This window comes from Ostrea edulis, chromosome 5 (assembly GCF_947568905.1).
Source record: "Ostrea edulis chromosome 5, xbOstEdul1.1, whole genome shotgun sequence".
In the NCBI taxonomy this organism is placed as follows: Eukaryota; Metazoa; Mollusca; class Bivalvia; order Ostreida; family Ostreidae; genus Ostrea; species Ostrea edulis.
Window position 1 is genome coordinate 3,267,276 of NC_079168.1, and position 27,710 is coordinate 3,294,985.

General features: G+C 36.3%; 1 protein-coding gene across 1 annotated transcript; it reads left to right on the forward strand.

Annotated features, from left to right (window-relative positions):
• The first annotated feature begins 6,198 nt into the window (after nt 1-6,198).
• Nucleotides 6,199-25,645, forward strand: LOC125649002 (long-chain fatty acid transport protein 2-like). The gene is made up of 11 exons (XM_048876134.2): nt 6,199-6,611; nt 11,878-12,251; nt 12,766-12,876; nt 13,316-13,534; nt 14,943-15,101; nt 15,197-15,321; nt 20,497-20,688; nt 22,033-22,138; nt 22,516-22,711; nt 24,689-24,786; nt 25,016-25,645. The coding sequence occupies exons 2-11, from the start codon at nt 11,885-11,887 to the stop codon at nt 25,324-25,326; spliced, it is 1,884 nt and encodes a 627-aa protein (XP_048732091.2). The 5' UTR covers nt 6,199-6,611; nt 11,878-11,884; the 3' UTR covers nt 25,327-25,645.
• The last annotated feature ends 2,065 nt before the right edge of the window (nt 25,646-27,710 follow it).

Genomic DNA, 27,710 nt, shown 5'->3' on the forward strand with positions numbered 1-27,710 from the left:
TTCACATCATACATTTTCTACCAATCACAAAGGAGAGGAAGTGTGTTGTCTGAAGACTGTAAAATACTTTAACTATATGATACCGTCTTCACTAACATTACAATATCCGCACCGTCGGATACCCACGGGTGATTTCGTTTTTTACATCACCCGTGGGCAAACTCGCCAAAATATCGTCGTAAAATATGCTAATTTGTTGATTATAGACAACCAGTCAGAAAGCTGGAACTCTGCAATTTTGAAAATATGTTTATTTAGTTTGCTATTTATGCTAAATATCCACTTGACGCCCATTAAAACGTGAATTTGTTTGTTTTAAAGCGATTAAAGACAAGTACTTCGTACAGGTCACTTACATCAAATACCAGTCAAAAATTATATGGAAGTACCTTTCTCAAACTGCGAAATGCACTGGTGAGTGGATTTATTTGCAATCGGCCGTGTGTTAACTACGGAAAAGTTTTTGTCATTGCCGAGCATACATACATAATGTAAACTTTGATTCGTTGATTTGCCATCGCGGCTCTTTGTGCAGCAGCCAATCAAATGGCCCGCGCATATAAATTACATACGATGATTTTTCGGTGAGTTTGCCCACGGGTGATGAGTAAAAGACGAGATCACCCTTGGTTATCCGACGATGCAATATCCGATGAGGCGAAGGATGTAATGTTGATTTAAGGGAAACCCAGTGTGTGCTTTCTACCATAGGATGTTTCATGTCGCTGACCCAAGGTCATTTTGTACAATGTCAGGGTTGCAGAGAAAAGTTTCAAATTTGTTACACAAGCTGTAACTTTGTAAATAAGCCACATTTTAAACTCAAGGTTCATATCAAAGTCCATGATTCTTGTCACAAGGCATTTGGAAAAGGTCACGAATCTGGTCTCAGGTTACGTGGAAAAGGTCATGATTTTGGTCTCAGGTCACGTGGAAAAGGTCATGATTCTCGTCTCAGGTCACGTGGAAAAGGTCACTAGGAGGACAATACTTTTAAAAGTAAAAGTCCCGAGTCATTTCATGAATGAATTACGGGGACAGGATTTTTCTGTACTCAAATTAAATCTAAAGTAGTTCGCCCATAAAGGACACAGCTACTGTACTCAGTGATATTTTGGGACATAGAATCTGAAAGAAGTTTTTAAGTCGATCATATCTAGCAAACTTTGACCTGAAATTAGACTGTACAATCAAATTTTAATAGTGATATTTCTATATCCGACTAAGAATCAGTGATGGAATCAAACGGAGGTTTGCACGAGGACCAAATCGGTACGCAGATAAGCGCATTGGGACTATCATTTCTGAAGTTGAGATAAACATGCGTCAAACACTTGCTTAGTGGGATTTCAACATCAGCCTCCAGAATGTACGCGGCTGACTGTCAAACTGTTATATAGATGCAGTCAGGTCCTGCGTGAGAACAAGCAGTGAACAGGACCAAAAGACGAGTACGGAAGCCGTTAGGTGCCAGGGTACAGAATTAATATCAATTTAACTGGCGACCGCGCCACTTTATTTTATCTGGCGGCCGCCACTTAATCTATATGCTGGCCGCCAAATATCATCTGGCGGTAACCATATACATTAGCTGGCGGTCATCACTTTATTCTATCTGGCGACCGCCACTTAAATCTACCTGGTGGCCGTCATATAGTATCTGGCGGCAGCCATATAAATTAACTGGCGGTCACCACTTATTATCTAGCGTCCGCCACTAAGTTTACATGTATCTGGCGGCCACCACTTTTCATCTGACGACCGCCACTTATTCGACTACAGTTTCTCTTGTATTCTTTGTAAATTTTGTTAGTCCATTATATTCAGTAGTGCAGTTATGCAGCATTCAAATACGGGATAAATATCTAAACAAACTATTTCTTAATCAAAAAAATTGCTTTAACAATGTTTTATTTGTTTCTTAAGCGCCCCGTCGAGAATTGTTCACTCGTATTGAGACGTCACCAGTTGTAGGTGAAGTATCTGAATATTGCACAGTTATATGCTTAGTGCTCAGGGCTGTATCAGTGAGGGTTCTTTGACGTGGGCCAACACCTGTCCCGACTTTTTAAAGCCACATACGAAAGAGCAATGACTCTCACTAAATACCGAACCTTTGGCGAATTGGCGAAGGAACAGTCACTACGTATTCCCCCCATCCCTTTTTTTTTTTTTTATTTTTTTTTTTTTACGTCTATAGACTTGACGCGGCCATGACATGAGCGGGCTTGAACTCGTGACCTCTCGGTCAGGAAGTAAACTGAGTTACTACTACAGGTCAATCATTCTCTTCCACAGAGTTATCGGTCCTTTCTCTCCCTTATAAGGGAGAGAAAGGACCGATAACTCTGTGGAAGAGAATGAAGTAACATCATGCACGTTGCCATATTTAGATCATGTGATCGATATATTATCATGTGGGTTACGGACTATTTTCTAGAGCGCGTTTGATTACAAGCAAACCGAAACCGGATTCGTAAACCGTGTCGTTTGTTTCTGCAAAACCGGAACCAGATTCGAGAAACCGCGAATCCTGCTCTGAGGCTGGATTTTTTGGTTTCAAGATGGCGGCCGATAAAGTTCCATAAGTTTTGTCATTTCATTATTGAAGTTTTGTTATTTGTTAATCCTTATAGATTGTTAGATAGTTTGCGTACGTGCAAATGTCAACAACAGAATGCTATTTTGGGACAGTTTTACCTATATAATTACCAAACAGACGGAAAACCAAAGCAAGACGCACATGGCCTAGACGTTCCCTGTAAATACATGTGTACTGGTTATGGAAACGCATTTACACGTTAGCTAGGGTTAACATTCAATAAAAAGAAGAAATAAATCACAGGTCGTTCCGTACCCAAATCAGTCCGGCTATCGAAAGAAATTTACAACAGGTTGGGAATAATACGTATAAAGGTCAATTCCTTCATCCTCAAACAAAAACTCAAGCCATGGATAGCATTCTACATTACTGACAGTCATCTTGCTAAAATCCAGTTTCGGTTTGAGCGTTTGATTACAAGCAGTTGGTTTACGAAACCAGATTCAAAAACCGAATCCAGTTTTGTTGTAATCAAACACGCTCCTAGGAGTTGACAGAGGTGTAAGGGAGAGAAAGGACCGATAACTCTGTGGAAGAGAATGCAGGTCAATATGTTCTTTTCCTACATCATCATTTCCGGGTTCACTGCAGGATGAAAGCTTTTGTTGCAAATACTGAGCAAGAACGATGTTAAGATGATGGATAAACACACAAAAGCTCATAATCTTTAATACTTACATTTCCAATGTTTTCTCCTCTCATATCTTTACTATGACAAATTATAATGGTAGACATTTTCTTATAAACTCGTTGTAAATGTAAACAATGCGCGTATAAATGCAGAACTACTTCATAAATGTAGTACGTTTGTTTTAACGACTGTGAACTTCATGAGAAATGAAAGTAGACTGTAGATATAAGTAAAAGTTCTATCTTATAGAAACTTACTTTTCTGTAGAATATGGAAGTTATATTGAAAACCTTTGAAAATATCATTTTGTGTCAGAATGATAATATACTGAACTTGGAATATAAGGCCAGTGACTGACACCTCGTGACCCCGAAATTTGTGGGTGCCTTTCTCTAATCATAGGCTGCCTTTGTATAAAATAAGAAAAATCTATATGATGAAAGCTTTTTAGCTCGCCTGAATTTGAGGACTTAAGTGACTTTTTCTGATCAAAATTTGTCCGGCGTCTGTTGTCGTCGGCGTTACGTTTTCATATTTTCATCTTCTTCTCCAGAACCACTGGACCAATTTCAATCAAACTTAGTACAACTTATCCAATCATCCTTGGGTGAAGGGGATTCAAGTTATAGGGTATGGAATTTCAAAGCTTGGGAAACAGAACATCTTTAGGCGACTGACCCCTGCACTCTGCGTACCTGAAGTTTAATCAGTTGAACAGGTCAATATTATTTTGACAGTTCATGAAACATCTAATAAACTAAAACCTTATCTTCTTAGGACAGCTATCGTCGAATTTGTATACCCAGTATAAAGAGATTTTCATATGTCATTCAAAAAAGTGCGATTAAAAAGGGAGAGTGAGGGAGAGAAAGAGAGATGTAACTATTGGCTAAATCGTGAGAGAGAGCGATAAAGAAAGAGAGATGTAACTATTGGCTGAATCGTGAAATAAATATAATATATATATATATATATAGAGAGAGAGAGAGAGAGAGAGAGAGAGAGAGAGAGAGAGAGAGAGAGAGAGATACATGTATGCAACTATTGGTTAAATCGTGAAATATTTTACATAAAAAATTCCACCGATGTTCAAAGAGGAAAACTGGTCGCTCTAAATAATTGATCACTTGAATCAAACCGGACGACTGGCTGACTACGCGGTTAGGAAGATTGAATATTATCATTAAAAAATATATTACTCTTTTAAATTTTAAAATCATCAAGAAGACTTGAAACACAAGTTAATTTATTAAAATCACTAAATTAATAACATTTGTCCTAGTCTATGAGGAGTACCGCTCTTGTACACTCCATAATTTTTCTTGTTTCATTGTAAAGATAAGTAACCAAACACTCTAAGCTGACTTTGTCACGGTTGATTTCGTTACGATTACTTTTTGGTTTCGTTTTGTTTCGCACTTTATTTTCAGGTATCTGTCCTATGTTTTTATCACAGTTTTGATTGTGAAAACAAGAAACAAGTTTTTATTTGGAAAAATTACATTCTTTGATTAATCTATTAGTTTGGATTAACAGTGACAAACTTGCATTTCAGCTTTCGATTGATTGAAACTTAAATAAAAAAGTTTTTTGCCTGGCGTAAAAACGTAGAATTTACTTCGCTCGGTAGCTCCACCCTCAAGTGACTTATCAATACCAAAGGTTCAAAGTAGAAAAAAAAAACTATTTTTATTTCCATTTGATATAGTTCAATTTAATTAATAACCATCCTCGGAAGCCTACGGTCTGTCGCACATCTATTACATGTACCTCGAGGTTAAAGAATTGAAACTGACCTGGGTTTCCGACGATGTTATTGACCAAAGAAATAATATATGATGCCACCCTATTAAAAATGTCAGACATACGGAAATCTATGTCAACATTAGAAAATCGCACATTTTCATTAAACGACAAGATAAAAATAGACATAAAACTGGTCAAAATGACAAAAACTTTCCGTCAACAGAATTAAAAACTGCTCTTTCATAAATATAGATAAATTATAATTGTGGATATCGGGGAAATCGTTGTATGATAGACTGTATATAATGAAGAAAATACCAGCATTAGCTAGAGTTATTGCTCTTGACAACTTTTTTGAAAATATGAATGATGGATTCTAATAGAAAATATAAACTTTTTGGTATCAAATAGTTTACCATAGTCTTTTAAATTATAACCAGTGAGTAAAATTCCTCCAAAAGATATATTTCTAACATTCTCGATTTAAAAAAAAAAAGAATACATAAATTCATTAAAAGTGAAAATGAATGAATAAATAAATTCATAAAGTGAAAATAAATGAATACATGCATCAAATAAAAAACCAAACAGCGGAATTATCATCAACGAACGAAATCATTCGAAGCTTTCAGTTTCCGGGTCCTTTGGGGGCTTTGATGAATATCTGAAGGTATACATGTATGTGTGGACACAAGTATAGTAGGAAAACATGCTAAGAATTTTTTTTATATCAAATTCATGAGACTACGATGCAAGAATATAGCGATATAAGGCCTCAACTGTGTGCACTTTTGTGCGCTGTAAAACGAAGGTTTTTATAAGGGGTGGATCTGCAGCTCTCTGATTTGTCCCAATATATTTTTCTGAGAGCTACAGTTCTGCAGCTCATGAATAACAGGATTATTGAATAAAAATAAAAATATTCGCATATAAATCAAGATTTGAATGATATTGCACCGTTCTACACGCCATATTAAACAAAGAAATATTGCCTACCGCAATTCAATTTAAAGTGGATGTGCCCATGCAAATATATATGATACCGAACACAATTAAGGAAATTATTACTGTATAAAAATTCTAACGTGTTAACCAGTTTTAATGAAAAATAAGACTGTAGTCTTCGTGGGATGTATTTCTGCAAAAAAAAAAAAAAAAAAAAAAAAAAAAAAAACCCAAACAAACCAACAAAAAAAAAAAAAAAATAAAAAAAAAATAGGTCAACATTTTTTAGTTTCTTTTCGAAAAAAAATGTACCAATCAATCCTTCAATATTTAAACTTGAAACAATTGGTAGCGTACGAGGTCGTATTGACCCAGTGAATGGATGTGATGAACACCGAGGGACAAGATAAACTCAAAATAGAACTGACGAATGATCCGTCGTAATGGCCGACAGAAACAGTTCAGTACAGGTGTGATTGATAATATCATTTTGGACAAAAGGCAAAGATAAATAAATAAATTAATAAAAAAAAAATTAAAAACACCACCAGAGTACATATGCCATCATCCCGTCTTCGTGACGTGACATAATTCTGGCCATTAGCAAACAAACTTCAGTGGCTTAGATAAAACTGTGCCAAAATATAGGAGCTGTTCCCCCTGGAGTTGTACACAGAGGAAAATTAGGTAAATAATGATTTATGCATGCTTCATATTATCGTTTTCCAAACAATTAAACTATCTTAATTGCAGTTTCTCTGCATGCAGGGAACAACTTAATAATCACGGTTGTGCAACGTCGACGTAGTATTCATAGAAGTATGAGGCCGGTAACTCAAATTTGTATAGCGTTTATTCCCCAGAGCGGGCTAAATATAGATTATAGACAGATACTCTGATAAGACAATGTATTGATTAATTTTCTCTTGAACTAGTGTAGAATCTGTTTCGTTGGCTCCTGAACATGCAATGAACATGGAAGCCTCCACCTTATGTTCTGTCACCGTTCCCTCTGTTTACATTCGTCCATATGGCCATCTAAGGCATTGTCCCAACATAGGAGGCTATTAGAAGCCCATATACATGTATCGCAATTGTGAAATTCGTGATCCCCGAGTTAGATTTCAAAAACGGTACGTTGGATAAAATGTCACATATTTTATGAATTTAAAAAAAAGTGTATCCAAACACCGAGGGGGAGACTCCGCCCTAGCCCCTAATCCCACAAGCCTGCTTAGGGACTATACGACACGAGCATGACACAATCTAACGAAATAGCGAAATTCGTGGTTCTGCTTGATCCGAGATTTGGGCTTTAGGAAGAAGAGGGGTATGTGAAATTCATGGTTCTGACTGGGTTGAGGTTCAGGTTCTATGAAGAGTAGGAATGTGGATTTCATGCTTCTGTCATATTTATGAAGCAATGCATGTATTCCATTATCATATACTATATCATTAGTGTTGATATCTCTGGACTGATTCGATACACGACAGCATGCTTTGCGTATGATCAATTTTTAAATCGAGGCATATTACTGACAAATAAGTTGATGTTCCAGGGGTTCAACAATCTCATTTAAAGTCACCTTTTTGGAATGTCGTTGTAAAGATCTAATTTGCAAGTACAACCTGTCATTGGGTCGAATGGTGTCTGACGTGTTTCATATCATTATTAGACCGCTATTTGCATCATGATTTTGACTACGGATTACTCCGTTTACCCGAAAAAGATAAAAGGCTCACGTCGAGTGTAACCAATCAACAAGGAATGTCTACTCCTCCTAGACACCTGCTCTCACCTCTGATGTGTTCAGTGGTCCATGTTTGCCATACTATTAATTTTGTATTCTTTGACTTTTGTATTCTGTGTGGGATTTATGAGATTGATAACTACATCTTCGTTATCTTTATTTTTCGTTCTTGTTGGTGTAACGTTTTCTTTGGTATCCTTTGTGCTTTACCTACTCATATCTATTCCCACAAAACCATTTATCATGCAGTGTTTAAAAATCTTAAAAGTATCGGAAGTGAAAGTGTTAAATGAGTTTAGAGGATTTTGTGCCATTTATATATTACATGCATTCGGGACAACATGTAGCAAAGGATGGAACATTTTATTCGCCATTATCTTATGTGTAATTTTCTGATTAAAATGTGTTCGTCGACTACCTGTATACTTCTTGCTATTGTTGTCGCTGTTGATTTCAAGAATCGCCGAGTTACGCTTCAGATATATTCACACAAAGCGTATCTGGGTGAAGAGAAAGATTGGTTCGACATTCCATCCCCACTGAACCAATTTAAGTCAAATCTGGCACAAAGTATTCTTGGTTAAAGTGGGCGGAATTTGTTCACAGGGAGTGGTAGCCATGGGGACATGATAGGGAAATAGTGAAAATAAAATGTCTTTAAATTTTTTTTCTCTCGAGAATCTCTGGACCAGATAAGCCAAAACTTGCATAAGAATTTCTTTAAAAACTATTGTTACGTGGTGGGGTTTTCGCTTTGATATAGAAGTTTTTACGTCAAGTTTGACCAGTGACTTTCAGAAATATTAGTAATATATATTAAAACAATATGTACAGTATGTACATGTACCTGTTAGGCTGTTACTGACCAATCCTAAATATTGGAGATTTCATAGTTTGACGTCACCACAGTAGAGTCCTAGAAATACCACGTGTAATATCTAGTTTTTGGGATTAAAATAAGATAAAACTCGCGGTGTTCAGGTGTTGTTGGAAAATAAAAACTTCACCCCTCGAGGTTGGTGTTAAACGAAATCCTCGACCTCCGGGGTTGTTCTTAATACATACGTCATATTTCCCCTTAGATTTCATATATGACGTCACGATGGATAGACTAATGTCATTGGTAGCGATATTCTATCAACTGGTGCTATCAAAAGAAGTTTTATTCGGGGTTTAGTGTATGTATCGGTATGATAAATTCCAAAATTCCAGTTCCCTTAGAACAAACCCATTGCCTAGGCTTCGCCCCCGAGAACTGGGGCGTTGCTAATGCCGTTAATGAGATACTCTGTGTAATAGTGTTGTCTATGAAATAATTGTAACTTGTAGAAGAATGTTGCGTGATTTTTGGAAGTTCCCCATGAAACCTGTGTGTGCGTTTAAAACAAACATCCAACGATATATGCTTATGTTTCGGTAACAAATTTCAAACAAAATTCCTCAGGAGAAAATGCCTTAAGCATGGAGTCATTATATATTGAGATTGTGAGTAAAAATAAAGAATTATTTAGTAAAACGGATTTCATTACTGTATTTGTAATGTTTGAGTATTCAGGCCCGTACCGAGGGGGGGGGGGGGGGGGTGCGGGGGGTGCAAACGCACCCCCCTGTGAAAACCATTAAGCACTATTAAAGTCGGCTGTGTAAATCATCAAGCACTATTAAAGTCAAATATTTTCTAAAAAGCAAAAATTGCATCCAGGATAGAGCATTTTTACCCTTATTTTTCTCTATTTCGCTTCTGCTTCCGGGGGGCTTCGCCCCCCCCCCCACCAGGACCCCCCCCCCTCCCACCGGGCTTCGCCCTGGACCCGCTTGGGGGCCTTAAGCGGCCCCAAAACCACTCGCCGTAAATTTATGCACCCCCATTGAAAAAGTCTGGGTACGGCCCTGGTATTACCATTCCATGTGAATGAAGAAGAAAAACATTAAACCCGATTTCGATAGAACTACATTAGGCATATTAAGCATTAATATTTCTCAACATGAAATTACAAATCAATCTGTAAGGATGTATACTGAACCATAATAGTAAACCAAAGTAAAACTCCAAAATGTGTCACAAAATGGCAAGCTTTTCTCAATGGCAGAAATAGACCCCAGAGATATAATTCAGAAACTTTTTACCTTATCCACAGTCTGCTAATCTGACTCATCTCCATGAACGTGACTTCAAGGAGGATAAACAATTCCGACAAAAAATGAATTTGGAACTTTAAGATTGATGCGTTTGATTCGTTCAATGAAAACTCGTGTCTCTCATTACTTTTAACTGGGTCTTGCTCTCGTAGCTGTAAAGACTGAAAAGTGGAAGTCGATTACGGACTAGAGTAACAATTTTTGATCTATAGAAACATCGAACCCGATATAAAGATGGCCGATCAAGTATGGTTTGATAAGCTCTAGTTGCAGGTTTCGGTATTTTAAATCATTCAATTATTACAAGTAAAGCTTTTTTAAAAAGCTTGCCGTCTTTAGCAGCAACTCTATAGAGCGAAGTTGAATTATGTCCCTTGTCTTCATTATTGAATTGAGCTAAAATAAATAATCTCACGGACATCATGCCTACAAAGCCGTGTCCTGACTCCCATTGTAAAAGTTTGTATTTATGAAGGGTATATGTACTGGAAATCAAAATCACTGTTCCCTGTATTAGCACTGATTAAAGCCTCTATATCAAATGAAACTGAGATTTTCAGTGTGTATATCAAAATATTTATTTTTTAACAAAGTTATGAAACAAAACAAACTAAAAAGATTTAAATTGCTCAAATTTGCATAAAAATTATTCTTGCATATTGTACAGTACAACTGCTTTAGAAATTAACCAGGATGAAGACCTGAGAATATTGTAATAGTTTTGCCAAAAATTATATCAGAAAATACATATCAGCAATCAAGAGTGAATTCATCAAAATTCTAAGTTAAATTGTATAAAAATTCTTGTGATTCAACGTTACTTCACAGACATAAATACAATTGTGTCTCTGATTTAAATCATGAAAAAACGTCACTCTATGATATGTAAGAAAAAATATGAAACAGTCACACATAATTAACTATACTTCTGGAAGTCCCTGAAAATGCATAAATTAGACTCGTTTACATAAATTGTAATAACTGGTGGATGGATTATTCTTTTGCATGCTTTAAAAAAACAGGGATCCTCATTTTGAAGTCAAGCCTTATTTATTCTTATGTAATTCTTAGCTTAAGGTATCATTAAAACTGTTTTGTAGGGATTAGCCCTACCGAATAGACAATTCCCAAAACACAAGCAATCAAAACAAAAAAACGGCGAGTTTTTCTGTTTGTATGCAAAAATGAAAACATTGCTGTAAATGAAGTAACCATAGAAATGCTTTGTATTAGTTGCTTTTAAAAAAGTAATGTGTCAATTTCATGAATTGCATTTTTCTTTTTGTCGATTTTTTTAAGATTGAAAATCTTGAAAAATTGTTAAGTCGTACGAAAATTAGAACACCAGAAAATTATCTCCCTTGCCTTGAAGAGCATTTCAACCAATGAAATAATTGAAAATTTTCACTTCATGCACTTTCTACCAATGAAAAAAGAGAGGAAGTGCAAAGTCCGAAGACTGTAAAAGACTTCAACTCTGCATACCGTCTTCCAAGGAAGACGGTAATAATAGTAAAAACTCGCGTCTCTGATCACGTTCAGTCGTGCAATCTAACTGTATACAAAGATGGCCGACCAGGTATCATTTCGCAGACTCTAACTAGTATCCCGTTTCAATGTTTTCAATTATTCAGTTAAATGGAAAAAAAAGAATTGACATTCCGCGTTAAATATGACGCTTTAGCTGCCCTCGAACTAAACTAACCAGATTCTACCTTTCAGATAGCTAAACCATCATATTGATCTCAAGAAGTCCGTGGTTGTATATGAGTATAAAGCTGTCTAAAATAGATTTAGACAAACATAGAAATGACAAGGGACAACTCTCTCTCTCTCTCTCTCTCTCTCTGACTCCATCTTACAGTTTATTACAATGTAAAACGTGCAGGAAAATACACATGTGGCCACAAGTATGAGCATTAGTTTTATGGTGTTCTGGCCGCTTTCTGGATTCGCATTTAAGTGCTATGATTTGTATATCATACATGCAGTAATTTTTCTTCCTTCCGATGATAGCACTGGTTTTACATGCATCTACGGTTTATAGTAATTTTTCGTTTCAGTATACAAATGGTGGATCAAAAGAGCGTTCTAGCCACCATGGCGGGAGGTGTGGGTGGTGGTATTCTGGCTTGGAGAGCGTTTTATCCCAGCCTTTACGACGACTTCAAAACAATTTACACAACCAGGAAATCAGATGACGTCATTGCTCGTGACATGCAATCAAGGCGGCTCCTGATAGACATGTTCGAAGAGACTTCTCGTCTTCATCCCGAGAGAATTTTCATTGTGTTTGAAGACAAGGAGTATTCCTACGGAATGATCGATGCCATGGCGAACAGAGTCGCAAATGTGGTGTCTCGCTGGAATCTGAAAGTGGGCGATGCTGTTGCCATTATGGTTTATAATTCCCCAGAATTTGTCTGGACTTTTCTTGGTTTGTTTACATGAATACATTGATGAACAGTTTATAGGCGGTTAATATGTAGAAGTTAAAGCCCTATACCTATTACACTGGATTTTTTTTTCATAAAAAAGTTATGGAAAAAAGTATCATTTAAGGTATCAATGCTCACCTTTGGAAGATTCTACCTTCTCTTCTGCAAAACATATGTATTTCACTTCAAACCTATAAAGTTTAAAGTGGAGGTCTCCCTGGTAGGGCATGAAGTTTCAAGATTTTGGTGCGATGCGTTTTCTGTTAGTTGAAATTAAATTTAGAAACAGCTTAATGATCAGACATGGGCGCTAGCATAACATTTTCCATATTAACACGCTTACATTGTATCTTTTGCCGCTTCACATATATTTTTCTTCTCTATATTGGACATTTCACCAATATTTACATGCTACCTAAAGAGGCTGTTAACCATGTATAAGGAACTTCCTCAACAATACGCGACTCTCTGCATGTTCTTAGGTAATTGGATAACTATTCTTCTTATTTCCAGGTCTTTTGAAGCTGGGTTTAGCTGGTACGTTTATCAACTATCACCTACAAGAGGAGCCATTAATACACTCACTCACTGCTAGTCAGTCCAAACATCTGATAGTGGGCAAAGGTTGGTACGCTAAAGAAAGTCTAGTTTTACTGCTAGTCAGTCCAAGCAAATATATATATATATATATATATATATATATATATATATATATATATATATATGTGTGTGTGTGTGTGTGTGTGTGTATATACAGTATATATATATATATATATATATATATATATATATATATATATATAGAGAGAGAGAGAGAGAGAGAGAGAGAGAGAGTACATCTTCATAATATTAACTGATTAATAAAATCTCATGAGAAATATTTGCACTAACCAACAGGTAGGTAATGTTGTTAAAATTGTTTATTAGATGTTATATTTACTGTTCTTCATTCATCAACCAAAAAAATTCCGTCTGGATTTAGAAATGATAATTATCAGTTTCATTTGAGAGCCAAAGGACAAGTGCGAAATTTCAAAACAATACGTTATATCATAATTTACAGGTCATGACCTTCTAGAAACAATCAAGAATGTGTGGGACAAACTTCCAGAGGACTTTACGATCTTTGTGTCCGGGACAACGACTGAATCGCTGCCAGAAAGAGTTATTTCTTTTGACACCCTATTGGTGCAATCACTCCCAGTTCCGGTCTGCAAATCAGCGCGTGAAAAAGTTACTTTGCAAAGCCCAGTATGCTACATATACACTTCCGGGACGACGGGTCAGTATTCGTAAAGTGGGTAGAATCCCCTACATGCTCTGAGTTAAGTATTAGCTGCAGTGTATTGCATGTACATGTACATCTTAATGGTCCAAACATTATTTTCAGATATTGTATCATTCATCAGCTAGTTTTGAACACTACTGAAGCAAGTTTATTTAGATACACCAAATCAAGCGTACACGTAATCGCGATTGTGCTCTCTGTTATAAGGTTCGTAATCGAGGAAATTCGAACCGTAGATAGACTATCATTATCTTATAATTTTACACTCCAATGAATTCAAATATGGCATTAGTTTGCAATTCTAACCCTGTTTTAAGAACTGATATCCCCGGACTCTCAAACACAAAAAGGTACTAGCATGACTCACCCTTAGGTTTTAAAAATCGCTATGAAGTGAGTCAGCGTGATGATTATTGCAATACATCGATACACCTCTGGTATATCCAGGGGTCCGTGTTTACTCAACCCTCTATTTTGTATTGCTTATGGGAGTTATGAAATTGATCACTTTTCGTTATCTTCATCTTTCATCGAATGGTAAACAAGAAACATGGTGTATTTTTTGAAACACTGATGCCCCCGGGTAACAAGAATCTGGAATTCATTTTACTGAAGAATTTTCAAAGTAGGTCAGAAGTCAATTCTAAAGTCACAAGGTCAATAGATTTGGTACCAATGGAAATGTCTTCTCCCAAGAGATGTATATGCTAATTATGAAAGCAGTGTCTCACGGTTTAAAAGATGTGGCTTGTATTAGAATTTTCTTACAGTAGGTCAGAGATCATTGTAAAGGTGACCAGGTCAACGATGTTGGTACCATTGGAAAGGTATAGTTACAAAGAATAGAGATACCAAATATGAAAGCCGTACATCTAATGTTGTAAAATATATGACCAAGGTTAAAGTTGTTTTGAAAATTTCGGAACACGTACATGCTAAATATGAATGCAGAGCTTCTTAAATGTACGATTTCAAATATATGGCTCATATTCGAATTTTCTAAAAGTAGGTAAAAGGTCAATATAATAGGCACCAAGTCAAAAATTTGAATGTGAATGGAAAGGTCTTGCCACAAGGAATAAGCATACTTATAAAACATATTAAAGGTCTACCTCTTATAGTGTAAAAGAGACCAAGTTTTTTTTGTCATGGACAGACAGAGGACCGACAAACGACACAATACTATAATATATCATACCATACCTACATGCAACACATTGTTCCAATTTTATGTATATGTCTAATTTTATTCATAAACTCCAGAAGATGTTGTCTTTGTCTCAAATACAATTTTGAAATTATTGCTTAGCAATTTACGAGTACAGAAATATGCATGCGGAAAGTCGTTTATGTCGTGTTCATGCAGTTATTATGTAGTTATTATGTAATTTATGTGTTGAAGGTTTACCAAAACCAGCGATAATCCACCAAGCTAAGGCGATCACACAATCGCATGGTTACCGCGCTATTGACTTCACATGGCAGGATGTGACGTATGTGGTGACACCATTGTATCACAGCGCCGCTACCTGTGTAGGAGTATTTAACACGATCGCAGAAGGTAAACTCTCTCTCTCTCTCTCTCTCTCTCTCTCTCTCTCTCTCTGGTTATATGAAAAAGAAATAAATCTAGTTTTATTTTATTACGCATGATAGGTGCAACTGTAGTGCTGCGCCGGAAGTTTTCCGCCCGCCATTACTGGGAAGATGTCAGAAAATATAAGGTCACAGTTATTCAGTACATCGGGGAGCTGTGTCGCTATCTACTGCGCGTCCCAAAGGTAACTTTTTGTTATTATATAAGATACTGATTTTCGACTTGTGGACATAATTATTTGATATTTGTCACTATGAACCCACTATCTTAAAGACATTCCACAACATTCATTAATTTCGCACTTTTTTCATAATTTAGTACACCTGAGCTGACAACTGAAGTGAACTTTTCTAATCACTTTTTGTCCAGCGTACGTCCATAAACATTTAACATTTTCGACTTCTGCAGAACCACAGATTAAGTTCAGCCAAACTTGCCACAATGCATGCTTGGTTAAAGTGGACTCAAGTTTGTTCAAATGAAATTTCTCGCCTTTTCTGAAGTGGAGATAATTAAAAACTTCTTGGGGTAGGGTGGAGCCATAATAGGGGATCAAATTTTTATATGGGATTGAATAGGAATACATCTTTAAATATCTTCTCACGAAGGGCCATGGTTAGTGATATTGATATGCAAGCATCTTCAGCTAGCGTTAAATCATGTTTCTTCAAATAAGGGGCTTCACGGATGTGGTGGGGCCACAATAGGAGATCAAAGTTTTATATGGGAACATACTGGAATTAATCAGAGAATTAGTTTTTCGAGATTAGCAGGACCACAAGAAATCACATCAAAATGGAAATGTTCCTAAGTTGTGTGGATTCAAGTTTCTTTATTCCTAAGTAACTAAAGTTGGTAGTGTATAATCATTGTTTGCCTGTCTGTCTTTAACTTGAACCTTGTTCATAAGTTTTCAACGGTGATAGGGCTCTCGCCTTCACGACCTTTCTTTTGGTACCAAAGTACCTTTTGACCTTCACTTTGGAGTTGACCTACTTTTACGAAAACCTAACATAGGCAAATATAGTGACTTATTTAAGGTAGAACTTTTATATTTTATAGATAGATTCTTATGATAAGAATTTCAGATGATTTCAGTTCATGTCATGATGGATGACCTCAAAATTTAATCTAGGCAATATCCCATGAACTGTCTGATATTTAAGACAGGAGTTTCATATTTGTATATAGATTCCATGTTGTAAGATATTTCATTTGGTTTCATCAAGTTTGACTTTGCGACCTTTGAGTTTGACCCAAATTTCAAAACTTTATTCAAACTTTGCTCGTAGCTTTGAATGGTGAATGATACATCTTTCATGTATGTATACATTCCTTATGACAAGACGTTTTGGTACCACAGTTTTTGTCTTTGTATCTTTAACCTTGGATTTTGACCTATTTTTTAAACAACAAATTAATCCAGTCAATATTTCCAGAACTGGTAAAGGTGGGAATTTTATATTCTGTATATAAATTCTTAATAGTGAAACCTTACACTTCATACCACCATTTTTGACATTGTGATCTTAAAAAGGTGAAGATAATGAACAGTGATCAATCTCATAATTCCTATAAGGAATATAAAATTAAGAGTTATGCAAACACGCACCCCTGGATATACAAGAGGTGGGATTGGGTGCCTTGGAGACGTGAACAGAGGTTGTCGACCGGTCATATCCGCTGTGAGCCTTATATCTTGATCGATTAAACGGAGTATTCTGTAGTCAAACTCAATGTGTAAATATTGGCCTACTAATCGGTATGAAACACGTCAGACAGCATTGATCCAATGATAGGTTGTTTTGGCAAACTAAATCGTTATAGAATTTTCAAATTTTCAAAATGTAACATAACTTCTTTGTCAGTAGCCTGCCTCGATTTGAAAACTGATCATACGCAGAACAAGCTCTTTCATATCGTATCAGTTGAGTGATATAAACACCATATGCAGGTGACAATGGACTATTGCTACATAAATATAGGAAGTTGATGATGGAGAAGCTGAAGTCATCCCGTGTGTCATAAAGTTAATTTGTTAGTTTGCCGTTAATATCCATTTTCAATAAATATCTAAGTACGAAACATAAATGAAGGACTCTGTGGTGTCTTTTATTTTAAGTTCACGGGGGTTATATTGACTTGATATAAGAAGGGTCCCGTGAATATGTCCTCAGTACCCTTTGTTTGTCGTAATAGACAACTAAATGGGACGGTCCTTCGAATGAGACCACAAAAAGCAAGGCCCCGTGACACACGTGGCACGATAAAAATTACTCCATGTTCAAAGGCCGTAAGTGTCGAGCCTAAAGTTTGCAGCCCTTCACCGGCATTGGTGACGTCTCCATATGAGTGAAACATTTTCGAGAGGAACATTAAACAGTATAAACTAACCAACCGATATATGAATGAAAATTATTATTATTTATAGATAAAACGTAATTGATATATCTCAATGTTGAGTAGAAGGCCATAGTAAGATATTTTTTCTTCTGATGTAGAAGTTTTTTGGGTTTTTTTTTAAAAATAATTTCTGTTTCATAAGAATATAAAAACAGGTCAGCTATCAACGGAACACAATTCATGTCCATGGGAATTTCAACCGACTGTTGGGAGACCTGATCACTAAAGACTACGAAGATATTGTCAATGAGAAACTCCAGCATATTTTTTATTTCAACTTCAGAGTACTTGTGCGTGGAATCAAAGTGTAGTTTAGCAAAGTAATTTTGTGAATGACTGATCACTAGATATGAATATTTTCTTTTTCCATTTTTGTTGACATGTGTCCATGGGTCCGTGTTTGCCCAACTATCAATTTTGTATTGCTTATAGGAGATATGACATTGATCACTGTTCGTTATCTTCACTTTTCACCTACATCTATGTCTATGATGTCAAAAAGTCTAGTATTTAATTCATCGTGAGAAATGGTCGTGTAAAATGTTGAAAAGTCATGCATTTTGACGTTTGTTGATTTAAGAAAGAACATGTATTGAAATCATTAATTGCACTAAACGCGATATTTGTGAAAATTATATTTTTTCTATCTTAGAAATTGTTCTTAATTTCCGGCAAAACAAAGTCGTAAGTTTTAAATTGCAATACACAATTATTAGTTTAAATGAATTAATTAAAACTTTTCTGAGGCCTAATAAGAGTTATTCATATTGATCTTGCAAAAAACAAGAAAATTTCACAATGTAAAGTTCGTCGTAAGTCAAAAGTTGTTTTGTAAAACGCGTCTCTGGCTTATAAGTAAAATAACTTTGTTTATATCGGATTATGTTCTTACGACGTTGACGGAATTGAAAAAAAGTTGAAGATTCAGGTGGAAATCTGAATTTAAGTCAAAACACGTTAGTTAGATCCCCCTTTTAATTTCGATCCAGTTCACCTTCCCAATGATAAATACTCGCAGACGCCATTGTACTGCCTACAGCTAGTGACGTCTCAATATGAGTGCAAACTTCTCAATTGGACGTTAAAAAAACTATTTCGCCAGGACCACTGCCTTTACAAGAATAACAATCCTCTACTTTTAATAACACTTTTGGACCAAGTGGGTAATAAATTGCTTCAACAATACTTAGATTTTGTATGTTATCAAATATGGTATTATGATAGAGAAAATATCGCTCAAGATCAAGTGCATGTAGCCTACTTCTATGTATGAAATCAGTTTACATTTTTATCTTAACATTGGTAGTGACTGTTTCGTCGTCAAGTGTCCGGCATTAGCAGTAAAGGTAAAGGAGCTAACGGATATGATGTCAAAAACAGATGTTGCGTTTCACAGCAGGCGTTGGTGCGATAAAGAACACTCAATCACTGCTACGGTAGTCAGCACCATTTATAAGTCAAATTTTCTGGCACTTTACCTCACATTCAGTTAGTGATGTCTCTACATGCGTCCAAAGATTTCGAATGAAACGTAAAATACTATAGTAACTTTTAAAAGCCCAGACTAAATACTCGTCGTTTTATCTATCTCAACGTGGAAGTCGTTTGCAAAATAAATCGTCTTAAATACTTTGGATCAAGCAAGAGTGACACATGAAACAATGATCTTAAATTCTTACCCTAATATTTTACACTTGCATAAACAAGTGAAGATAATGTACAGTGATCAATTTTATAAATCCTATGAATAATACAAACTTAAGTGTTGGGCAAACACGGACCCCAGGACATACATGTACCAGAGGTGGGATCAGATGCCTAGGATGAGTAAGCATCCCCTGTCGACCGGTCACACCCGCCGTGAGTCTTATAACTTGATCAGATGTATATCATCCCATGGGACTTGCATCCATTGCATGGTAGTAGTTAGGGCTATATGGACCGTGGGAATTGACCTGGATAGTCTATAGTGAATAGAGCATCTGGCTAGTAATACAGGGGTTTCGGGTTCGATTCCCGGTCCAGGCCAAAATTTTCCCATTTCCTATATATTATATTCGGTACTGGTGACCACCCATGGACTTACAAATTATGCTGCTAAGGGAAAAAAGAAGGAAAAGAATCTGGCTTGTGTGTCCTCGAGAGAGAAGACAATTTATGGGAGGATAGGTATTTTTCTCATTCCTTATATGTTACATATGTTTTTACAGTAACAAATCAATTCTAGAAGGATCTCGGTGTTCGTTGGTAGTTTTCTGATATTGACTTCAATGTGCTTGCAAGAAGAGACACCCAATTACAAAAGAACCACAGTACATGTAGTTTTAATTCCGATACCGATTATTGCCTTGGCTCAACGTATTTTTATATACAATGTACATATAAATTGAACTTGATTTATTTTCACTTCAGTTTATATACTATATATAGTATAGATATTTATGAACAGGTAAAGGTAGCGAACAGTAATCAATCTCATAAATCCTATAAAGAGTACAAATTAAGAGAAGGACAAACACGTACCACTAGACACCCCACAGGTAGTACCACGTGCCTAGGAGTAAGCATCGGTTGTTGACCGGTCACATCCGCTTTGAGCCATCTATCTTGATCAGGTGAATGGGATAATTCGTAGTCAAAGTATGCACGATTGCTCCACCTAGACATTGATCCCACATCTGGTGTATCCATGTGTCCGTGTTTGCCGTACTCTATATACTTTTGTATTCTTTATAGGATTTATGACATTAGTCACTATTTGTATCTTCACTTTTTTCATTTTCCCGAAATGTTTAATCGAATCGGTATGTTGTGCTGTGTCTCTCAATCCTTTGTTCGAAAACTGTAATTTCAAATTACATGAACATTTTTGAGCACCAATTCAGAGATGTGATTTTAATCAGACTCCACGTCTGTATATATTAAATTCTAAACTGATACATACGCAATCTTACAGCATCCACTAGATGGCGCTCATTGTGTGAGGACAGCGTTTGGAAACGGACTTCGCAGCGACATCTGGAAGGAATTCCAGACACGTTTTAAAATTCCACAAATCTTCGAGTTCTTTGCTGCCACAGAGGGAACAGCTTTATTACTGAACTGCTGTAACAAAGTCGGCGCTTTAGGGCGATGGTCGCCCCTGATAGTGAGTAATGTTTTTTTTTTAAAAGTCTTTATTTCACGACATTCCATTACATCCATACACCAGGCTCCATTATCATAAACTGAGAATACACTCAAGTTAAACATATTTCATTGAAGTTTTGAATGATATTAAAATCTAAGCTCATCATCGATTTTAATATCACATACTTATAGATATTGATAATCTAAGGATTAAATCTCTTCGAAAATTTGACTTCAGTCTATTCTCAGATGATGGTCATGGATCCAGGAAAATGTACGATAGAATGACGTCAAAGTTAATCACCATGTATACAAGGTATTTGGAAAAACAATGATTGACAAATCGGTGATAATCAGGACTTTGACATAATCATTGTGTGGCAAAATCGTTTTGACAAACCATGCAGTTAATTCTTTAATTCTCTCGACAGTTGTTGGTGGAACATGGGTACAGTCACGTGCTACCCGGTTAGGTTCCAATCTGTAGATAAAGGTCGCTTCATCAAGCCAATGTTTTCCTCATAGCACCAGGCGAATCTCGATCCCGATCCAGATAAACGTACACTTCTGTATGCACAAGCTAACCTTTCCCAATCAAATCCGTTTAACTTGGCTGATACATTTTCTGTGTTGACCTCAGAGTACATGCATAAACGATTAATGTTATGGGATCTAATTCCTTCATTTATACATACATGACAACACATTCACCTCAGCAATGCTCAACAAAGGGGTAATATGTCCTTGTTCATATCTTAAAATGGACATCATTGGTGAAGGTACACCGAGTTATTCAAACAAAATACGACGTTCGAGCTTATAAGCATCAATATTTTGTGGTCAGGTTTATATCATTGGGTAGAGGTATGAAACTCAAAGGTCATTATCTAGATTAAATTCTGTCCCTTGTTGAATTTGAACTTTAAGGTCTAGATCAAGTTCAAGGATGGCTCTTAATGGCGAGGTTAGAGGTCTCATCACAACTCTATCGTTAGAGACTTGCTATGAAATATTTGCATGTTTCAAGATCTAAACATCCTGTTTTAACACTTTTCTATTTCAACATGGAATATTTAAATTATTTTAGAAACATATATTTATGGTTATCCTTTAAAGGACAACAACTTGTTAAGTAAGATGAATGTGTTGCAGTTATTACATCTACAAAATGGACCAAACAAAAAAACTGTAAGCGTTTATTGCTATGGAGGTTGATGAATGGTAAGGCTAAAGGCTTCTACATTGTTAATATTGTTACAGAGATTTATGAATGGTAAGGTTAAAGGCTTCTACATTGTTAATATTGTTACAGAGGTTGATGAATGGTAAAGTTAAAGGCTTCTACATCGTTATTTTGTTACAGAGGTTTATGAATGGTAAGGCTAAAGGCTTCTACATCGTTAAATTTGACGAGAAAACTGAGCAACCAATCCGGGACAAAGAGGGAAAGTGTATTCCAATAAAGCCAGGTATCGACTTCGCAGGTTCTCGCGTGAAAACCTTCTTAGACTAGGGTAACTGTTGAGCCACGGGTTTAAGATATCTCTTAATAGCACTAAATAGCAAAAATGCTTGTAGAAAAAGCGTCGAAAAGAGATTTTGTAATATCTATGTTCGTGTATTATTTCCGATGCTTATATGAACTAGAATTGTTGTAAAATATAGTGCATAATTGTACATATAGCGGAAATAACAGAAATTGAATATGTCTTCATACACATGCAAGGTGAAGATAACGAACAGTGATCAATCTCATAACTCCTATAAGCAATACAAAATAGATAGTTGGGCAAACACGGACCCCTGGACACACATGTAATTATAATTTATTACTTTCTATTTCTAGGTGAAACTGGCTTGCTTCTTTCAGTGATGCCACCAACCACGAAAATTTTTTATCTAGGATCAAAAGAAATGGACGAGAAAAAAATTGTGCGGAATGTTATCCAGAAAGGGGATTCCTTTTTTAATTTCGGGGACTCGGTGTATTTAGATGGTGATTACTATGTGTATTTCCGAGACAGAATTGGTGATACTTTCAGGTGAGAGTTTTTGAATTGTATTCCTAGCGTATGTGAAGTTTAGCATTCATATCTCGCAAAGTTAGGAAACATGTTATCCTATCATAATATGCTTTCTATAAATGCAAACTTCCATTGGGTTAAATGCTATCTGACGTAAGTCATACCGATTATTAGGCCGTTCTTGACACACTGATTTTGACTACGGATAACTCCGTTTACCTGATCAAAATATAGGGCTCACGGCGGGCGTGACCGTTCGACAGAGGATGCTTACTTCTCCCAGGCACCTGATCCCACCTTTGGTATATTCAGGGGTCCGTGTTTGCCCAATTCTCTATTTTGCATTGCTTATAGGAATTATGAAATCACTGTTCGTTATCTTCACCTTTCATTGATCATTGTTAGTTATTTTCACCTTTCATGCAAAGATACGGAAGTCGGTTGGTGTCAGGTGATAAAACAGTTTATCTGCCACGTAATTATTAGGCGGGCGTCAAATAAGTTTTTGTCTACCGTCACATAGAACTTTCTTAAGACCGCCATATGAATATTTAGTGGTCGCCAGATTTTTTTTGTGGTGGCCACCGTAAACTTATTTGCCGCCCGCAGAATACAATATATCCCCACCGGGCACCAATCGGTGTCCGTAAATGGTTATAAACCTTTTTTATCACATAGTTTATAAAGGTCGTTATAACGATCTAGTTTGCCAATACAACCTATCATTGGATCAAATGTTGTCTGACGTATTTCATACCGATTGTTAGACCGTTTGTGGTACGCTGATTTTGCCTACGGATAACTCCGTTTACCTGATCAAGATATAGGGCTCAAGGCAGATGTGACCGGTCGACAGGGGATGCATACTCCTCCTAGGCACCTGATATCACCTCTGGTGTAGCCAGGGGTCCGTGTTTGCCAAACTATCTGTTTTGTATTGCTAATGGGATTTATGAGATTGATCACTGCTCTTTATCTTCACCTTTCGTTATAAACGTTGTATCGTACTTTTCTATACATGGAAAGGTTATGAACTCCTTATCATATATTTTTTAAAAGAGATGGAAAAGTTGTGAACTTAAAATCATAATTATATGTGATTCTGTAGATGGAAAGATTATCAACTTTATATTATACTTTTTCTGTAGATGGAAAGGATGTAAACTTTTTTTATCATATTTGTCTATAAATGGAAAATGTAAAACTTCTTATCGTATTTGTAATTATTTTAAAATGGAAAGATTGTGAACTTTTTACATAATATCTGATTTTTTTTCTATTGAAGGAAAAGTTATGAAAGTCTTTTTGTAACTGAATTAATAGTTTGTTATGCCCCCGAGATCGAAGATTTGGGGGGGGGGGGGGCATATTGTTTTTGTCCTGTCTGTCATTCTGTCTGAAACTTTAACCTTGCTAATTACTTTTGAACAGTAAGAGCTAGAGTTTTGATATTTCACATGAGAATTTCTTGTGACAAGACCTTTCCGTGGGTACCAACATTTTTGACCTTGTGACCTTGGAGTTTAACCTACTTTTTGAAACATTTAACCTTGCTAATAACGTTTGAACACTAAGTGAGTGTTAGAGCTATGATATTTCACATGAGTATTCATTGTGTCAAGACCTTAACGTGGGTACCAACATTTTTACCCTGTGACCTTGACTTTGGAGTTTGACCTATTTTAAAAAAAAATTGACATGCGCCATAACTTCTAAATCGTAAATTTATATTGGGGCTTTCACATTGCACATGAGCATTTCTTGTGACAAGATCTTTCTTCTGGTACCAATATATTTGTCCTTGTGACATTGGCCATCTTTAGAATTCGCCATTATCGGAGGCGTTTGTGTTTCACAAACACATCTTGTTATCACATGTTTTCGGTAGATGTGTTGATAGTTTTTTATCACATGTTTTCGGTAGATGAGTTGATAATTTTGATAACATTTTTTCTGTAGATGGTTTATTTTATTTTTCCATCTTTTTTCCTTTAGATGGAAAGGTGAGAATGTGTCAACCACAGAGGTCGCCAATGTGATGACGCAACTAACTTTCATACATGACGTTAATGTGTATGGTGTACCTATTTCCGGTATGTACTCTTCATTTCCGGTATGTACTGTCTATTTCCGGTATGTACTGCCTATTTCCAGTAAGTACATGCATACTGATCTTCTGTTTATATTTCTGTTGAATACCTCGGCGTCTGTATCGTTTTAATTCCGTATCTTTTCAAAATGTAGAATTCAATAGATTTTGCAATATAGCAAGATCGATTCGAATGAAAATTACACTTTTTAAAGAAAGTGCATGTCTTATAGGAAGTGATGGCAAAGCTGGAATGGCGGCCATTCAGCTGGAAGATGGCTACAGTATGTCGGAGGAAATCCTTAAACAACTCTATGAACATGTGTTCAGACACCTGCCACATTACGCTTGTCCCATTTTCATCAGGGTTGTTCAAGAGTTCTTCACCACACAGACCATGAAACATCGGAAGTTGGAGCTGGTTAAGGAGGGATTTGATCCGGATGTTATCAAGGACCCACTATTTGTTTTAAATCACGGGTCAAGAACGTATGAACCTCTCAATAGTTCAAACATCAGTGCCCTACTTACATCAAAGTTGTAAACCAGGACATTTAAACAAGAACTGCTACTCTAGATAAAAATTCAGATGTATTGATCATTAGTCAAGTTGATTTTAACAATATTAATCAGTTCAATATTCGTCTGGATGGAAAGCTTATGCAATGGAAGTAGGATTAGGTACTGTACATGTTGAATTAAACCCGTGTCATGTTCTCAGTTTTAAATAGTTTTGGTGGAAGTGAACATAAAAACAAAGTATTACAACAAATTGTTATGACTTGACCTATATTATACCTTTGATATTTTCTCCCATTATTATTCTCTTATTAAAAATTGGAACATGTAATCCACTTTGAACATATGTTCAATAATGTGTCTTAAATTTGAAATGATAACTTAATATTGATTGATTGTTTTGCTGTATTCCACCACACTCAACAATTTTTCAGTTATCTGGTGGCGCCCAGTTTTTATTGGAGGAAGAGAGAACCCATATACAATGTACCTGGGAAAAGACCACCAACCTTCCGAAAGTAAACTGGGAAACTTTCTGACTTACCGTCGCGAGCGGGATTCGAACCCGTGCCGACCATTTCATAGCTATTTCACAGATATGGAAACATCACTTTCATCCATTAGTGTGCAACTTCCACGTTAAAAAGGCAATCATAAAAACCCCTCATGTAAATGATGATACGTTTTACAACAACCCCGCATGTAATTCATGATAATACATGTAATGATTTTTTACAACCCCGCATGCAATTCATGATAATACATATAATGATTTTTTATAACAACCCCTCATGTAATTGATAATAATACATGTAATGACTTTATGTAGTATCAACTTCAGAGTACTTTTGCATAGAACCAGAGTGGCGTTCAAATGTGTTTCAAATGTAACAAGTTTCCACCCCCAAAGGGTGTCACTTACTCAGCATTTCGTAAATCATATTTACCATTGGTCGTTATAATGATATTGTTTGCATTTATAACATGTCGTTGGGTCGACTGCTCTTTGACGTGTTTCATACCAATTGTTAGGCTGTTCTTTACATACTGATTTTGAACAAACATTCTGAAAGTATTACAAAAGCAATACACGTCCCCTACCAGCGTCCCCATTAATTGAAGACTGTACTTAATATTCGAGGAAATGTGCATTTGATGCTGTTTGACCTTGAACTGTGACCTGATACATTGTTACCATGTCACTATGTTTACCGGTGTCGAATTAATTTAATGTTTTGTTCATACAGTTTACGCATGTAGTTTTTATCATGGATGGAATAGTAGGCTTTGCAAATGTGACATGGAACAACACTCCGATATAACATCCATATCTGTATGTTAAATACTTATAAAGGACTTCAAAATACTACTTACTATCAACTGTTTGAAGGCCGATTTCGACTGCAGGAATGGTGTAAATTGAGAACTGCAGACACGTCAGACTTCGCTCACCGACAACACAAAAATATACTAGGCTAATTTACAGAATTGATATATATTTTTATTGATATTTTCCTTTCCTGATTAATGAGCTTGAAATTTCAAATCACTGAAGTTTTTTCTTTACAAAATCAGTGATCGAGGCTCGTCGACTGTCTGTATTCAGACGTCGTACTTTTACCGCATTGGAACACAATCCCGATTCCGGTGAATAAAAAACCCATAAAAATTTAAAATTAATTTCTTTAGAATTTTTCCATCAAACGGTACAAAATTCCAACTTGATCTGTGGTTTCCACTCTAAACCTACACTGCAACTATCAAATGAATCCACGTAAGCGTAACGGTAAATAGTCTGGAAAACCAACATGGGACAGGAGGACAGACGAACAAATGGGGAAGAAAGATTTAGTCCCCTTGGGTTTTACAAATCTATAGGGGACTAATATGCCTAAATGATAAACAACTATAGGAACTAAAGTTAAAACAAAGTAAGTTCGATCAACAACCAGAGTAGTTCAACAGTGTCTAGTCGACTTCCGAAACTTCGTTGCGTATGCCCAGCTTGCTTTCGGACCTTCAGTGCGCATGTCTGGTTGCTAAAGTTCAACCACTCTGCAAGCATGGGTTGCTGTGTGGTAGACCAGACATGCGCAGTGACACCCCTTCCCGTTTCCACCAAAGCCAGTTCGACCATACTTTGGTTCAACTCTAGCTACTAATGTTGATGATCGAATTAGGCCATAATGATTACTGCGTTTACCTGGTCAATATAGGACTCACGACGAATGTGACGGTTCAACAGGGAATGCTTACTCCTCATAGGCACCTGATCCCACTTCTGATATGTCCAGGGGTCCGTGCTTGCCCGTCTCTCAATTTGTATAGGATTGATGAGAAGTGGTGTTAATCAAATGTGGATTCTAAAAAATTCTAAAGAACTTTTAGTAAACTTGAAATCACAGAATT

Bases quoted from the DNA above. Each gene is read 5' to 3' on its own strand.
- LOC125649002 (XM_048876134.2), top strand. From the start codon at position 11,885: ATGGTGGATCAAAAGAGCGTTCTAGCCACCATGGCGGGAGGTGTGGGT. The intron at 12,252-12,765 runs GTTTGTTTACAT...TCTTATTTCCAG, and splicing joins ATTTGTCTGGACTTTTCTTG to GTCTTTTGAAGCTGGGTTTA. The intron at 12,877-13,315 runs GTTGGTACGCTA...CATAATTTACAG, and splicing joins ACATCTGATAGTGGGCAAAG to GTCATGACCTTCTAGAAACA.